Below are 17113 nucleotides of genomic sequence, written 5' to 3'. Positions count from 1 at the left end.
TCGGTGGCGACTCTGTTTCGAACAACATTTTTTTTTCCGCGTCCTATCGCGAGGGATCGCATTATCATCTTTTTTTGAGGTGCGACAATTACATGCGACTCTATATGACTAATGCACAAATACAAGCTATTCAAAATCCTTTGATTCTTAGTAAAATTGGTGTCCCCACAACGACAATAAAGTGGATGAATTTTTCTGAAATGAGTCATCTTATATCAAATGTATATGACTGAGTTTTAGTTTAGTTTACAAGACATAGTTTTTCGTAAATCGTTTTCCCTCTGCTAAGTTGCCCTCCAAATAATTTAAATGGTCGGGTTGTCTTGATTAGACAGATTGCTACTAAGATGCATTTTATACAAGCTTATTTGAAACGAGGGTGTCCTCTACCACCAACATTCGTAGAATGGAGAGAACGTCTTAAGGAAGAAACATCTGAGTGAGAACTTTGCTTTTTTGGATAGGATGCATGAGTTCTAGAAATTAAATGATGTTGAAAAATAATACAATAGAAAAAAGTCTAATGCGAAAAGTTCAATAAATTTAAAAAGATGTCATCGATTTTGATGCATTTTAATCGTATGTACTTCTAATTTTGTTGATTCACTATGTTCATTTTTATTCTTATATCTTCATTTTAAGATGTCCAAACATAATCTAAGCGTATAAATAAAGCATTACTTTTGAAAACAAATTAATTGTTGAGTTTCTAGTAAGAGATGAGTCCTCTTCAATTCTGGACAAATTCTACATAAGAGTTTTTAAATGTTGTGAAACTGAAGTTATTAGACTAAGGTTTTGCTTAAATTGATGCAATGAGATGATATGAAGTGATATGAGATGAAATAGAATAAGATTACATTGTTTGAGTTAATTAAAATCAGATCCAGTATAATAAAATTTTATTATTCTATTTTATTTCATTTCATCACTTTTCATTAGCATTGTTTCCCTTAGATATGAGGAATAAAAAATTACATCACTTTCTACTAGTATTGATCACTTTCTACGAGTATTGTTCCCTTTAATATGAGCAGAATGAAAATTTTCATCACTTTCCATCAGTATTGTTTCTCTTTTATATGAGCAGAATCAAAAACTTACTTTGTTTTTATCGCTAATTATTCAAATAATAAAGTAATAAAATTTCTATTTCACTCTATTCTATTTTGCTAAATTTCAATAACTCTATTTATCTTAAGATATTAAAATATAATCTAAAATAATATAATAAAATTGTATATCTAACGAACTAGAAATTTTTATCTTAAAAAATCTAGCATCATACTAACAAAAAATTATAAAAATTTATATATGCAGATGGGTGGCTGACAAATTAAATAAAAAAATATTAAAACATAATAATTTTTAGTTTATGCTATCTTTACAAGTACTCTGGCGGTGAGCAAGTTGTCCATTTAGATATGGATAGTACTGCTTATAAAAAAATAAGAATGGATAAAACCATATATAAAACCAATCCAAAATATCCGGATCCATGTCCAGATCCGCTTGGAGTTTCGCTTCACTTCTCTAGGGTTTCTCAAACGCATTATAGAATCTCTCCACTCTCAGATTTCCTCTATAGATTAAAGAAGCATCGGAGAACTAATTCCGTCGCCGGAAACCGAACGCCGTTGCCGGAAACAAAAAACCTGAACCGAAAAAAATGTCAAGCAAGAAGAAACACAAACGAAAACACAGCGACATCGATGAAGACGACGACGTTTTCTACTACCGCTACTGCGCTTCGTCCTCAACCCCCAACACCACCACCGGCACCACATCCAGTAATCAACCCCAATCAAAACCGAACAACAAAGGATCATCAATAGGAGGAACAGGTGAACCCTTAGCACCATCAAAATCGACGCTATACGTTTCTAATCTAGATTACTCCCTAACAAACTCCGATCTCCATACGCTCTTCTCTACTTTCGGCCGCATCGCGCGTGTAACCGTTCTCAAAGACCGTCACACGCGCCTAAGCCGCGGTGTCGCGTTTGTCCAATTCGTTTCTCGTAATGACGCCCAACGCGCCGTGGCGGAGATGAATAAGAAGATTCTCAATGGAAGGACTCTAACTGCTTCTATTGCTGCTGATAATGGACGTGCTCCGGAGTTTATTCGGAAGCGCGTGTACAATACTGAGACTGCTTTGTGTTATGAGTGTGGGGGGCATGGTCATTTGTCGTATGAGTGTCCTAAGAATCAGTTGGGGCCGAGGCCGCGGCCTCAGCCTAAGAAGCCGCGACGGGGATTTAGTGGGCTGAGGGATAGGGATGGGGAGGAGGAAGGTGATGATGAGGAGGAGGAGGGTGGTCAGATTGCTGCGGAGCAGTTTGACGATAATTGGGCTTCTGTTGTGGATGATGAAGCGGGTGAAAGGTTGCTGGGGAGAAACAGAAATGATGATGAGGGTTTGGACAACAACAAGACGAAGAAGAAAGGGAAGAAAGCTGGGTATTTCAGTGATGAGAGTGATCATGATGATGATGATTGATCATGACTATGTAGCATTGACACTTCAGATTGAAGGTGTGTGTTTGGTATTCCGCATTACCGCATTATTCAACTAGTCCTGTGTGTCGTGTCTATATATGTGCCAGTGTTTCATAGATCTAAATGGCAATTTTTTGTTTTTATCAAGATATGGTGTAATTGATGAAATTGTTTATATGTTGTTGGCTTGGTTGGATGTGTTTATGGTTTTGATCACAAGCACATGTTAGTTATTAGTTATTGTGGTAGTAATTAGTGATAGTGGTGGTGAATTGGTGATGAGCATTTTTGTGTATTCCATATTTTCATAGTTAATGAATGATGACAGACGAGTCTCTTATTTATCGGCATAATTTAGCATTCGGTTTACCTGTAAAACAGAAAGGAAAAGCCTGTTCGTTATGTTTTTTATTTTGGTTCAGTTAAAACATGTAATGTAATCAAATTGTAACACCCTGGTTTACTTTATGCACATCTTGTTATCATATAAGTAAGGTTTTTAATTACAGTTGTGGTGGTTATGTTATGATATTTGATATGTAGAATATTGTAGTCAGATATAGCTGGATTTGATGTGGTTGTTGAGATCTTGAAAAGCATAGGTTGTAGACTTGTAGTCACAATTACTGTCGCCGTTCTTGTGGAAAGTAGTTTAAAACCATGGGTAACAGTTCTTCTAATTACCTTTACTCTTTGATGTCTACTGAGCATTTTTATGCAGATTGATGAGTATTTCTCAAGTTTCTCTTAGAATGCTTAAATTGCTTCTCCTAGAGAAAATGTGGTATCCTTTTCATGCATAATCACTTGGCTGAGCTGGAGAATAATACCAATTTGTGCCTCACCCTCGACACTAGGCTTTAAATTATAGGTTTAATTATTCTGTAACTTTTTGAACCATGGGCTAATCTTGAATGTCATTGTAATGATATGTAGAAAAAGAAATTGGTTATTGTTATGCTATTTCCTTTCTTTCTGAATTATGGCTTTGAATCGGATTAAGTATAGTTATATTATATGGAGTTTGGGGTCAATTGTTACTGTTGTACTGTTGGTTTTAAGCATTGTTAGTTTTGGATATATCTATAACTCTGAAACCATATTCAGTTGACAGTTATATATAACCGATAGATACCATATTCATGATTGTCTATATACTTTTGTATGCTCATATGTTTTACTAATTGAATCATTGTCTTATGGGACAAGTTAATGAAAATAGTAGAGTTCATATCCTCTATGAATAGGATTAACATGAAGCTTGATTACATAGTACGATAATTGTACTCAGATATAAAGATATTGGGAGTTTTGTGAAATTCAGGATATCGGTTTCTTGAATTTTGTTGAAGTTTGAGCAGATTCAAATAGGATTAATATGGGTGTTCTTGAAGAGGAAGTAGGTAAAAGTTTGGAATTTTTTTTCAAAAAAATAATTATTTTTATTTTTTTTTCAAAAGAACTAATTATTTAAAAAAATTATCAAAATAACTAGGTTTGGTAGAGGATGCGTCAGATGAACTGGGGCACCCCCAATGCATAAAGAGGAGGCGTCAATAGCATTGGTGCATGCATTGCGCTCCTCACGAGGAGGCGCCACTAGCATTGGCGCATGCATTGCGCTCCTCATGAGGAGGCGCCAATACTAGTGGCGCCTGCATTGGGCCTCATGAGGAGGCGTCAATGCTAGTGGCGCCTAGGTGCATTTGGTTGTGTGGGCGCTAATTCATCTGGCTGCATGTGATGGTCATGTGGGCGTCAATCCCTCAAGCGCCCACATGTTTTGTCCGTCTCTATAAATACCACGCATTGGATGCAATATTTTTCACTCAAACTCATCTCCTAATACAATTCAACCACCATCAATTTCAATTTTCCCTGTTTCAACAATGTCTGCATACATTCAAAAACAAAGTGCTGATGTAATATTTTCTGCCGTTGCGGCTCCGGTACAGATTCGACTTTGGAACACAAATATGTTTGAACGTCTTAATCGGACGTTGTACAGTTGGTTAGAGAGAGAAATTGGAGAGGGTGAACGGATTAGAAGAATACAATGGCTTGTGTCCACGTTCAACCAACACGGAGAATTACGCGAATTGGTGGATATTAAGACAGACCAAGATGCTCGTAGGATGATGCATTACATGTTCAAAATTGTTTTGCTGGTTGTAATTGCATAGTTCTTGTATTTGTTATAATTCTATGTGTTACTGTTTATGCAATGGTACTTTCGTGACAGACGTCTAAGATGAAATAAATTTAATTTTTCATATATTGCAATAGAGGTACATGTAAATTTATCTGGTTGTGCTCATTCTAACACTAGGACAGTTATTACGATTGTGACCTAGTTGACGGCATGAACTACATAGTCTAACCATTTTGTTCGTAGTATCCATTTCGGTTCGAATTCGGATGCTGTTTGGGCGACCCTTTTTCTTCCTTCGCATAACTTCGTTGTGCCAGACGATGTCCCCTTGATATTTTGGCCAATAATCCTCTTTTGCCACTACGAAAAAACTAATTTTATAAACATTTGAAAGACTGACGATTTTGTAAACTTCAGATAACAAGTATGATGGATCCCTTCGAACCTTTGAGCATGCCGCAAGGACATGGGAGCGGGGGTACGAAAGGCTTGGAACTTTCTGCAGTCGCACTATCCTCTATCTAGTTCGACTCTGTACTGTCCCATCGGCATGCCCTCATTGTGATCCATGGACTCGACAACACTAAACCAACCTTTACTTCGGTCAAAGACCGTAACCACATGTGTGTTTGCTTTGGCAGCTTCATGTCTGATGAATTTCATCGAAGCATCACTGAACAACTGTCCAGATTGCAACACTGAACTCCATTTTAAGCGTCTGGTTTCAAACAACGCCCTTAGCCTGAAATATGTAGCATGCACCAAAGCGATTATTGGTAGGTTACGGATGCCTTTGAAGACAGAGTTCATTGATTCCGCAAGATTTGTTGTCATGTGGCCCCAACGTTGACCGTTGTCGTATGCCCTAGTCCACTTCTCAAGCTTTGCAAAATAAAATCATGTCTTTGTTGACTATGGGCGATGAACATAGAGGCACGCTCGAGAATATATCGGCATTTGTATGTCATCTCTCTCTTTTTACTTTTTCTATTTTTAGTCTTATACCTTTGTTATCTATGTTTTTCTTACTTCTTATAGAGTTGTGCTTGTTGATTATGTATTTCTTCTTCTAATTGCATTTTCTTACTTTTTTATTATTAGGATCCGAAGCGGTTTAGATGTCGTGTACATGAATATGTACCCCACGATCCTTTAATAGAACCATATATTAGAGGATGTGGATTTGGAAATCAACTCAACATTGTTTCGTACTCGGTGGACTACAAGTTCATTCTAACTTTGTTGGAGAGGTGGAGACCCGAGATCCACACATTTCACCTTCCGATTGGTGAGTGTACCGTCACACTTGAGGACGTGTACATGTTGTTGGGTCTCCGTATAGATGGAAAGGCAGTGAATGATCGAGTTAACCAAGACAACAATATCTGCAATGAATTATTGGGTGCCCATATGCAAGACGACGAAACTGAGGGAGACACGTCCGGTCAAGCAAGGGGGCAAGGTATAAGTTTAAAATACCTTAAACAATATTATGCCAGTATAGTAGTTCCCGACGATTCAACCGAGTATGAGAAAATAATAAAAGCTTGGTGTTATATTATGATTTTATTTGATAATTTTTTGTTTCCAGAAAGTACAGGTAATTTTGTAAATATAATGTATTTACCTTTATTACGCAACATTAATAAGGTAAACACTTATAGTTAGGGTTCAGCTGTATTGGCCCATCTATATAGTGCAATGTATAGAACTACAAAAAAGAATACCTATATTTTTTTTCATGTGCGTATTTGCTTAAAGCTTGGGGTTGGTCAAGAATGTCGTCGCTCGCCCCGATAAATGAGTGCCCATTCGTGTTCCCGTTTGCAACCAAGTAAGTCTAACACTTTACCATTCACCATTTAGTTAATTATATTTTATATTATAATTAATAGTAAATAATATTTTTCACTTCTTTTTTATCTTAAGTGGTCAGTAAGGGGAATGAACTACAACAGGTGTCTGAAACACGCTATTGTAGTCTATCGAAATCTATTGGACCACATTGGACATGACGATGTAATAATCCTACCCAACTATATTTTAATTTAAAAATACTTCTCAAATTATTTTCCATCTAATCGTTTCGTATTGTTTTACAGTTTGTTTGGAGGCCATATCTGGGTCTGGATCATGATGTGAACCATGACGATGCTGCAGTTTGGACAACGAAGACACCGGTTATCCGATTCACTATGGTGGAAATGCACCAGAGTGACCGGGTCAAACTGCAGTTCTGAATGCTACAACAGATTCCAGAATCTCCCACGTGTTTGGGGAATTGACATCAAAAAAGGGTTGATGCACAATGGGATTATTCTGATTGGAGAGACTTTGCAAAAGACATGTGTCGTCCATAGAGGAATCAAAGACAACACATCTTGAACGAACCAGATATCCATGGTGCAAGACCGACTCAACAAAATATATGGCATGGTTTAGATCGGTAACAACTCAACAATTTGTATATGACACATCTATCAAATACCGCTGGAACTTCCGTTGGACCTTTCAACCAACCATCGCTCGATCAGGTCAGCACACAAAGACCCCAAACACCTCAAGAAAATCGTGGAAGACCTAGGAGATAAACTAACGCACCGAGATGTGGAACAGGGGGACGTTATAATCGGACGGGTCATTAGTTTATTGTCAGTCCAATGTAACCAATTATTACATCATCAATGAATTTTTTTTTCATTACTATTTCTTTTTTATTAAATAATAAAAATTAAATATTAATAATTAAAAAAAATAGCAAGGGGTGTATGCGCCAGATGAATTGGCGCATACACCAATCAAACATACATAGGTGCCACTAACATTGGCGCCTCCTCATGAGGCCCAATGTAGGCGCCACTAGCATTGGCGCCTCCTCACGAGGAGTCTAATGCATGCGTCAATGCTATTGGCGCCTCCTCTTCATGCATTGGGGGTACGTCAATTCATCTGCCGCATCCTCTATCAAACCTGATTATTTTGGTAATATTTTTGAATAATTGGTTATTTTGAAAAAAAATTCTAAAAGTTTGTTTTAATATATTTGTAATATTTTAATACAAATAAAATAAAAAATAAAATTAATTATAAAAACAATGATATATTTTATTAGTTCATAAATGTCTATTGATTGCTTACTCATTCCATCCTAAAAAAGGAATAGTTTAAGGTTTTTATAAATTGTCATAAATGTATAGGAGAATAATGACTTGAAATAAGTTTTAATTATTTAATGGCATTCTGAAAGAAATTGATATTGAAAAAGTAAAATGATGTTTATTTTGAGATAAATTTTGTTTGGGAAAATAATTTTGAAATGAAGTACCTCTCTAATGAAAGTAAAGTTTTGAAAACTAAAAATAATGCAGCGTTGTTCAATAGCGAACCAAAATATTAGTTTTAAAAATTGGAGAGTAAAAAAATATAATTTTAGCAAAATAGAAGATAAATAAATAAATTTAAGTCAGTAATTTTAAAAGTATTTGTTTTTAAAATTATGAATTTATATTGTGAAAAGTAATCTAATAATTTTAGATGTAATTGATGGTAATAAATTCAGAATTTGAAATTTAAATTCTTTGAAATATAAAATATAAGATATATTTTTGGTGACGATTAGGGATTTCATTGATAGAATTTTTTTTGGTGACAACTCAGAATTTGAAATGTATATTCTTTTAAATTCAGAATGTAAGTAAATAGTTTTTTTTGGGGATGTTTCAGAATTTGAAACTTAAACTATTTAACTCATATAATAAAAATAATAATTTTTTAAGTTTGTTTAATCAAATATATATTTATTTATTAGTAAAATGGGAGGATCAAAGGTCTAAAATCAGGAGACATTAGGCAGCATGTCTCATAGACATTTGAACCATTACTAAAAAAATTATCATCGAATCAGATACAACCATCAAAACTGGACAAATCTAGTTTGGTTAAAAAATCAGCACACTTAATAGTTTTTCTAAAAATGTGAATGAATGCACTTCTTTAAAATGCTGAAGGAGAAGAAGAATATGCCTAGCCAAAGTCGAACATTGTTTAGACTTCAAAGGTGACCCTTGGAGAGCATCTGCTACTGTCTTTTTGCCATCTTGAAAAATAAGGTTCTTGAAATCTCTCTTCCAAGCAAGCTCCAAACCCATAAGGACACCCCAGAATTCTGTAGCAAGACTATTGCAATCACCAATAGTCTTATGAAAGCCACAAAGTTATCTTTCTTGACTGTCACGAAAAACACCCCCACACTTAGTAAGCAATCTGCTAGTGGTAGCCCCGTCAGAATTAAAACAAACCCCGAAGGTGTGAAAAACATAAGAAAGGGGGTTTAAATTGAGTTTTATAAAACAAAAGTGTTTTACCAACTCAAGAACACCACTTAAAAGTTAATAACAAAGAGATAAAAACACAAGTATTTTATTATCGTTCGCTTGAAACTCAAAGCTACTATAGTCCACCCTCCATGCATAGGTTGCCTCGAAGGCTCACGTCTCATTAATTCAAGATTATAAAAAGCATCATTTGGTTCATAAGTACAAATTGATTCATATCAACAAGTCCTTTTGGCCGACCTACAAGATTGGTGCATTATTATGGTCCTTCACGTCTCATGGCGAGCATTCTTATTAAATGAGAATTTTTTTCTACTCATCTCGGGCCACGTCTAAAGAGTTATTTAACGGATGGCCTAGGATTTGCATTTCCTGGTCCTGACTTGAGAAAATTTCCTGAGGATTTAGATTCAATGTCTTTTAATTCCTATAAGAAAGAAAATGAAACAGTTTTCTATGGACTTCATAATAATGTTACTTTTGATCAAAAAATACAAATTTAGATGTACAAAACCATTCTTTTTCCATATGGGCACGATCCTTCTGAGAATAAATTTTGTAAGGGGCATAGTTTACAATTCTATTGGTAGACCTCATGATTTACACACAGCGATGGCCTATGATCTAAAGACTTGAGGACATTACAATAAAAAAGTATATAAGCTTAAAACATCATGACAGTTGACCACGACAACTCCATGCACTCTCTTCACCAAAACACTTCCAAAAGCAGTAAACTTGGTATCATGAGTGAATCCTGCAGGATTCAAAGAAACAATGAGTAAGGATTTTCCCAAAGAGATTATGATCAAAAGAAGAAAAACTGTCACAAGCTGCCGAACGGCAAAACAGCAAAAACAAGCCGTCACACCCAAAAAACAAAAAACGGCTACAGACGCAAGTTCAGAGTATTCCTCCCACAGCAAGCCATGTTGCAGACCTTGGTAACATGATTGTCCTTCAATGGCAGGATGTTAACAACTCCAAGACAGATGATTCAGTTCCAGAATGTTGATGTTAATAACTGGATAGGGATTTGGTCGGTAGTAGAGATGTTAAACAATCGAGAAAACTAACATGCTAAACATAGTTGAGAGTATCTCTTAGCCTACACTTGGAAATGAGGATACATTTACAGATTCACCTTTTTGGGACATGAGGTTTAGCTATAGCGGCAGGACCATTGCATTATGAATCATCAATTAAAGACGGGATTGGTTTAAACGCCATAATGCTCCAAACCAAAACAGTGCCAGGGTATGCTTCAAAAAAAAACCTGTTACAATAGAACCTATTATCAGAGAACCATGACAGATGCTGAACCATGACAAGAAGAAACCTGTTACCAAACCATCTAACCTTGATCAAATATACGATCTAAAAACTGCACAAACCACTACTGCATCACCAAGCATAGCAACCCACAAATCAGCTCACGCACAAGCAAAGTATCCAAAACAAAAATAATCATTACCATAGCAAAATTTCATTCAAACTTCAAACACAATAGCTAACAACATCACATTCCAAGTTAACAGGTTTTCAGCATATGACTAACCTCATGGTAATAGAATCACAGGAGCAATCATGACTACCACCATGTAAAACACAGTAGACTAGCAATCCAAGCTCATCCATCAACAAGGTTAACATCCATACAAGTATCATCAAGCATCCTGAATATCATTCAGATCACCTACCAAATACCAAACCAAGTATCAAACATGGCATCAATTTAATGGTCATAAGACTTGTAAGCACACAATTGTTAGGATAAACCAAAGGCAAAGATTCACAGGATTCGAAAATACTTGAGCAACAATTCATACCTAAATGTATTAAGTCCTCACATCAGCAAAAACGGAAGAAGTGTTGTGAATCGAAGTTGAGAAGTCATCAATTAAGGTTAAAATATATGCCAGTAAATACCAATTTCCTTACCTCAATTGTTGAAGGTTTCACTGCAGTAAAAACTAGATGGGAGATTCAGTGAAGACGGCCACGCATTTGGAGATTTTTTGGGACCACAATCAAATCCGTTTCCTACCACATTTACATTGGTCCCCACCAAAATCTAAATAAAGATTTGATGCTAACGAAATGATTCCTTTTTGCACCATCTGCCAAGGATCCACACACGATTTTGGGGAGCTCATTTCACTCTATAAAAAGGAAAGCTAATCGATTGAAAAAGGAGAGAAGAAAAATATCGTCACTCTGCCGAAATCCCAAACGAACCTTCCACCGAAAAGCTCCGCTAAAACTCTGTATTTCAACTCTGATTTTCACACTGAAAATCAGGGTTTGAAGAGCTTGACCCCTTCAATCGCGTGCAAAAGGAAATGACAATCAATAAGAGGAGAAAGTCAAAATCAGACAGAAAACAAGGAGTGGATACAGAAGGATAGAAAGAAAAGGAAGAAACTTGAAACAACAAGCAAAAGAAGAGGGACAATGTCATACATACTCACCGAAGGTAATCATGGTCGTCAGGTCTTCGTCGGGGCTACGATGCTCCGGCGGAATCTTTCCCTTTTATTTTGCTTTAAAGTGCTTTGACCTTGTATTTTGACTCGTTAATTTCTGCTGTTGATTGTGATATAGAAAACGGGTTAGAAGCTAAGATTAGGTTTTCCTTTGAGGTTCCGATTCGCTACTGTTTTCTAGATCCCGTCGAGGATATGGAGGTTTGAGGGGATTGTGGTCGTTTGTCACGTTGGAAGTTTTGAACTTCATGTTCGAGTCCTGGTTTGTTTGAGGATGACCACCGAAGGGTGTTCATCGGTTTCCTTTCAAATTTTTTTTCTCTCTCTGCAGTTTTGGATTGGGACCATGCACAGGATTTAATAGGGAGAGGATATTTTCCAGAAAGAATGAAGAGTCGTTCTAAGAGAGAGAGACAAAATTATTTTGATTTATTTCTTTGCTTTAAGGGGTGATTGTTTCTTCTTTTAAAATATTATTAAGAGTAAATTAATGTTATTGATGATAAATACTTGGGTGCTGTCAGATTATGTTCCCAAAATCTTTATGATGTTATCAATGAACAATGATGCGCGTGGCGGTAGGTAAACCGATGCCAACCTTTTCTCTTCTCGGCGGTACCACTTGGCTGAGTAGGAGAGGATTTTGGGCCTTGTGGCCCATCCCGAAAATAACACTAATTTAAGTCCCTTGGGCCTTCTTTGATCCAATGTTTAGGGCCTAACTTTTTATTTATTTCCCAAACATTCCAATTCGGTCTACTTGGTTTATGAGCTATTCTTGATTATTTTAATTAAAATTAAGATAACACTAATATTAGAAATATTTATTAGTTCGGTTTCGATTACTATTTTCAACTCTTCTTTTTATCTTGTTATAATATTATAATTAGTTAAATGGTGGATTAATGGTTAACGTCAACAAATAATTTACTTTATTTTCTAATAAATAAGTTTGACGTTGGTCCAATACCAAATAGTCTTTCCCAAAAGTATATTAATTCTAAATAAATTCAAATTCACCGTATTTAAATAGTATTCTCTTAAAAATTATTTAATTTAATTTTGAATGAAAAGGAGAATAGTAAGCCTCCGCTTCACTATCTCTCGACTATTCGAACAATTGGCGTACGCCATATTGCTCGGATTTTCGTCATTCATTTAAAACCCTAAAACTCCATACAATTAAAATCACACCACCAATTAATTATAAATTCTAAAAGTTTTATTTTTAATAATTAATCTTTGAATGAAAAGGAGAATAGTGAGCATCCGCTTCATTATCTCTCGATTATTCGAATAATTGGCGTACGCCATATTGCTCGGATTTTCGTCATTCAATTAAAACCCTAATAATCATACAATTTCAAATTAATTTTTCAAATCAAACATAGGTTCTAAATTCAAATTATTTCTAAACTTCAACCATCATATTCAAATCATTTTCCAAATCAACTACAAATTCTAAAACATTTAATTCTAAATTTATGATAATAAAGAGGATAGGAGGCGTACGCCTCACTATCTTTCGATTATTCGAATAATTGGCGTACGCCACATTGCTCGAGTTTTTGTCATCAAACTTAAAACACAATCGAATAAACTCAAATCACCTCTTATATCAAACCCAATTTTACAAAATAAACTATACAACTTCAATAGAGAATGGGAGGCGTACGCCTCACCACTCCTTGATTATTTGAATAATTGGCGTACGCCACCTTGCTCAAATCATCGACAAATCCAAACCTACCAACCCAAAATTCAAGCTATCTTCATAAATCGAATACAATATCTAAACATATCTTTTTACAATTTAAACCTCGGGTGATAAAAGATGGGAGGCATACGCCTCACCGTCTCTCGATTATTTGGATAATTGGCGTACGCCATATTGCCCAAATTATCGACTTCCGACTAAAACACGTTAAATAAAATTGGATAAGGGAATAGGTGGCGTACGCCTCGTTATTCTTTGAATAAGCAAGTAGGAGGCGTACGCCTCACTACCGTGCGTATTCAACATCCACAAACAAACTTTCAAAACAATTCGAACGAAAAGGGAATAGAAGGCGCACGCCTTATTATTCCTCGAAGGAATTGAACGATTGGTGTACACCATATTGCTCAATCTTTCGTCGTTCCTCAAATCATTAACAAATCAAACCTAACTTCTCGCCCTCGAGCGATCAAAACCAATCAAATCTAAACACGTCAATTCAACTCGTCACCCCCGCGTGACCAAAACCCTTTCAAAAAGAACACTGTCAATCCTTTCTAATGCGCACAACAAACCAGTGCTAGAGCCTCCATCGAGAGTAGACAAGCCAGTGTTTAGCCGTTAGAACGCCGACCTACACAGTCGTTCATCAAACAAAACACAACCAATATTCGTAGTAGCCCGAACTACGAATGCTCTGATTTCCTTATTGCACCATAAGGATACGTAGGCAGGAGATTGCTGTATCTTCGCGAGCACACTAATAAAAAACCTCCCATTTCCCCCATCCTGAGGTCTTCATCCACATCTATCATCAATTCTAATTACTCGAAGCAAGCAGATAAATAGTCAATTAACAGTCAAATAGCAAAATCAGACTAAAAGGTTCCCGTTGAGTACAACGGACGTGAGGGGTGCTAATACCTTCCCCTTGCGTAATCGACTCCCGAACCCGAATATGGTTGCGACGACCATTATTCTTATTTCTAAAGGTTTTCTCGATATTTCCTATTCCTTCATTGGAATAAATAAAGTTCGGTGGCGACTCTGTTTCGAACAACATTTTTTTTCCGCGTCCTATCGCGAGGGATCACATTATCATCTGTTTTTGAGGTGCGATAATTACATGCGACTCTATATGACTAATGCACAAATACAAGCTATTCAAAATCCTTTGATTCTTAGTAAAATTGGTGTCCCCACAACGACAATAAAGTGGATGAATTTTTCTGAAATGAGTCATCTTATATCAAATGTATATGACTGAGTTTTAGTTTAGTTTACAAGACATAGTTTTTCGTAAATCGTTTTCCCTCTGCTAAGTTGCCCTCCAAATAATTTAAATGGCCGGGTTGTCTTGATTAGACAGATTGCTACTAAGATGCATTTTATACAAGCTTATTTGAAACGAGGGTTTCCTCTACCACCAGCATTCGTAGAATGGAGAGAACGTCTTAAGGAAGAAACATCTGAGTGAGAACTTTGCTTTTTTGGATAGGATGCATGAGTTCTAGAAATTAAATGATGTTGAAAAATAATACAATAGAAAAAAGTCTAATGCGAAAAGTTCAATAAATTTAAAAAGATGTCATCGATTTTGATGCATTTTAATCGTATGTACTTCTAATTTTGTTGATTCACTATGTTCATTTTTATTCTTATATCTTCATTTTAAGATGTCCAAACATAATCTAAGCGTATAAATAAAGCATTACTTTTGAAAACAAATTAATTGTTGAGTTTCTAGTAAGAGATGAGTCCTCTTCAATTCTGGACAAATTCTACATAAGAGTTTTTAAATGTTGTGAAACTGAAGTTATTAGACTAAGGTTTTGCTTAAATTGATGCAATGAGATGATATGAAGTGATATGAGATGAAATAGAATAAGATTACATTGTTTGAGTTAATTAAAATCAGATCCAGTATAATAAAATTTTATTATTCTATTTTATTTCATTTCATCACTTTTCATTAGCATTGTTTCCCTTAGATATGAGGAATAAAAAATTACATCACTTTCTACTAGTATTGATCACTTTCTACGAGTATTGTTCCCTTTAATATGAGCAGAATGAAAATTTTCATCACTTTCCATCAGTATTGTTTCTCTTTTATATGAGCAGAATCAAAAACTTACTTTGTTTTTATCGCTAATTATTCAAATAATAAAGTAATAAAATTTCTATTTCACTCTATTCTATTTTTGCTAAATTTCAATAACTCTATTTATCTTAAGATATTAAAATATAATCTAAAATAATATAATAAAATTGTATATCTAACGAACTAGAAATTTTTGTCTTAAAAAATCTAGCATCATACTAACAAAAAATTATTAAAATTTATATATGCAGATGGGTGGCTGACCAATTAAATAAAAAAATATTAAAACATAATAATTTTTAGTTTTATGCTATCTTTACAAGTACTCTGGCGGTGAGCAAGTTGTCCATTTACATATGGATAGTACTGCTTATAAAAAAATAAGAATGGATAAAACCATATATAAAACCAATCCAAAATATCCGGATCCATGTCCAGATCCGCTTGGAGTTTCGCTTCACTTCTCTAGGGTTTCTCAAACGCATTATAGAATCTCTCCACTCTCAGATTTCCTCTATAGATTAAAGAAGCATCGGAGAACTAATTTCGTCGCCGGAAACCGAACGCCGTTGCCGGAAACAAAAAACCTGAACCGAAAAAAATGTCAAGCAAGAAGAAACACAAACGAAAACACAGCGACAGCGATGAAGACGACGACGTTTTCTACTACCGCTACTGCGCTTCGTCCTCAACCCCAACACCACCACCGGCACCACATCCAGTAATCAAACCCAATCAAAACCGAACAACAAAGGATCGTCAATAGGAGGAACAGGTGAACCCTTAGCACCATCAAAATCGACGCTATACATTTCTAATCTAGATTACTCCCTAACAAACTCCGATCTCCATACGCTCTTCTCTACTTTCGGCCGCATCGCGCGTGTAACCGTTCTCAAAGACCGTCACACGCGCCTAAGCCGCGGTGTCGCGTTTGTCCAATTCGTTTCTCGTAATGACGCCCAACGTGCCTTGGCGGAGATGAATAAGAAGATTCTCAATGGAAGGACTCTAACTGCTTCTATTGCTGCTGATAATGGACGTGCTCCGGAGTTTATTCGGAAGCGCGTGTACAATACTGAGACTGCTTTGTATTATGAGTAAGGGGGGCATGGTCATTTATCGTATGAGTGTCCTAAGAATCAGTTGGGGCCGAGGCCGCGGCCTCAGCCTAAGAAGCCGCGACGGGGATTTAGTGGGCTGAGGGATAGGGATGGGGAGGAGGAAGGTGATGAGGAGGAGGAGGAGGGTGGTCAGATTGCTGCGGAGCAGTTTGACGATAATTGGGCTTCTGTTGTGGATGATGAAGCGGGTGAAAGGTTGCTGGGGAGAAACAGAAATGATGATGAGGGTTTGGACAACAACAAGACGAAGAAGAAAGGGAAGAAAGCTGGGTATTTCAGTGATGAGAGTGATCATGATGATGATGATTGATCATGACTATGTAGCATTGACACTTCAGATTGAAGGTGTGTGTTTGGTATTCCGCATTACCGCATTATTCAACTAGTCCTGTGTGTCGTGTCTATATATGTGCCAGTGTTTCATAGATCTAAATGGCAATTTTTTTTTTTTTATCAAGATATGGTGTAATTGATGAAATTGTTTATATGTTGTTGGCTTGGTTGGATGTGTTTATGGTTTTGATCACAAGCACATGTTAGTTATTAGTTATTGTGGTAGTAATTAGTGATAGTGGTGGTGAATTGGTGATGAGCATTTTTGTGTATTCCATATTTTCATAGTTAATGAATGATGACAGACGAGTCTCTTATTTATCGGCTTAATTTAGCATTCGGTTTACCTGTAAAACAGAAA

General features: G+C 36.0%; 2 protein-coding genes across 2 annotated transcripts; both read left to right on the top strand.

The window, feature by feature from the left end:
• Window positions 1-1669: 1669 nt before the first annotated feature.
• Window positions 1670-2611, top strand: LOC127137465 (U11/U12 small nuclear ribonucleoprotein 31 kDa protein). Its single transcript, XM_051063921.1, has one exon. The coding sequence runs from the start codon at window positions 1670-1672 to the stop codon at window positions 2501-2503; it is 834 nt and encodes a 277-aa protein (XP_050919878.1). The 3' UTR covers window positions 2504-2611.
• Window positions 2612-15896: 13285 nt separating this feature from the next.
• Window positions 15897-16729, top strand: LOC127137464 (U11/U12 small nuclear ribonucleoprotein 31 kDa protein-like). Its single transcript, XM_051063920.1, has 3 exons — window positions 15897-16053; window positions 16119-16337; window positions 16401-16729. Exons 1-3 carry the CDS (start codon window positions 15897-15899, stop codon window positions 16727-16729), a joined length of 705 nt encoding a protein of 234 aa, XP_050919877.1.
• The last annotated feature ends 384 nt before the right edge of the window (window positions 16730-17113 follow it).

Source organism: Lathyrus oleraceus, chromosome 4 (assembly GCF_024323335.1).
Source record: "Lathyrus oleraceus cultivar Zhongwan6 chromosome 4, CAAS_Psat_ZW6_1.0, whole genome shotgun sequence".
Lineage (NCBI taxonomy): Eukaryota > Viridiplantae > Streptophyta > Magnoliopsida > Fabales > Fabaceae > Lathyrus > Lathyrus oleraceus.
The sequence above is the reverse complement of the archived record's forward strand: the minus strand, read 5'-3'. Positions and strand labels throughout refer to the sequence as shown.

Coding starts and splice junctions, on each gene's coding strand:
- LOC127137464 (XM_051063920.1), top strand. CDS start 15,897: ATGTCAAGCAAGAAGAAACACAAACGAAAACACAGCGACAGCGATGAA. Junction 16,054..16,118: donor AAACCGAACAACAAAGGATC/GTCAATAGGAGG, acceptor TTTCTAATCTAG/ATTACTCCCTAACAAACTCC. Junction 16,338..16,400: donor TATTGCTGCTGATAATGGAC/GTGCTCCGGAGT, acceptor ATTATGAGTAAG/GGGGGCATGGTCATTTATCG.
- LOC127137465 (XM_051063921.1), top strand. CDS start 1,670: ATGTCAAGCAAGAAGAAACACAAACGAAAACACAGCGACATCGATGAA.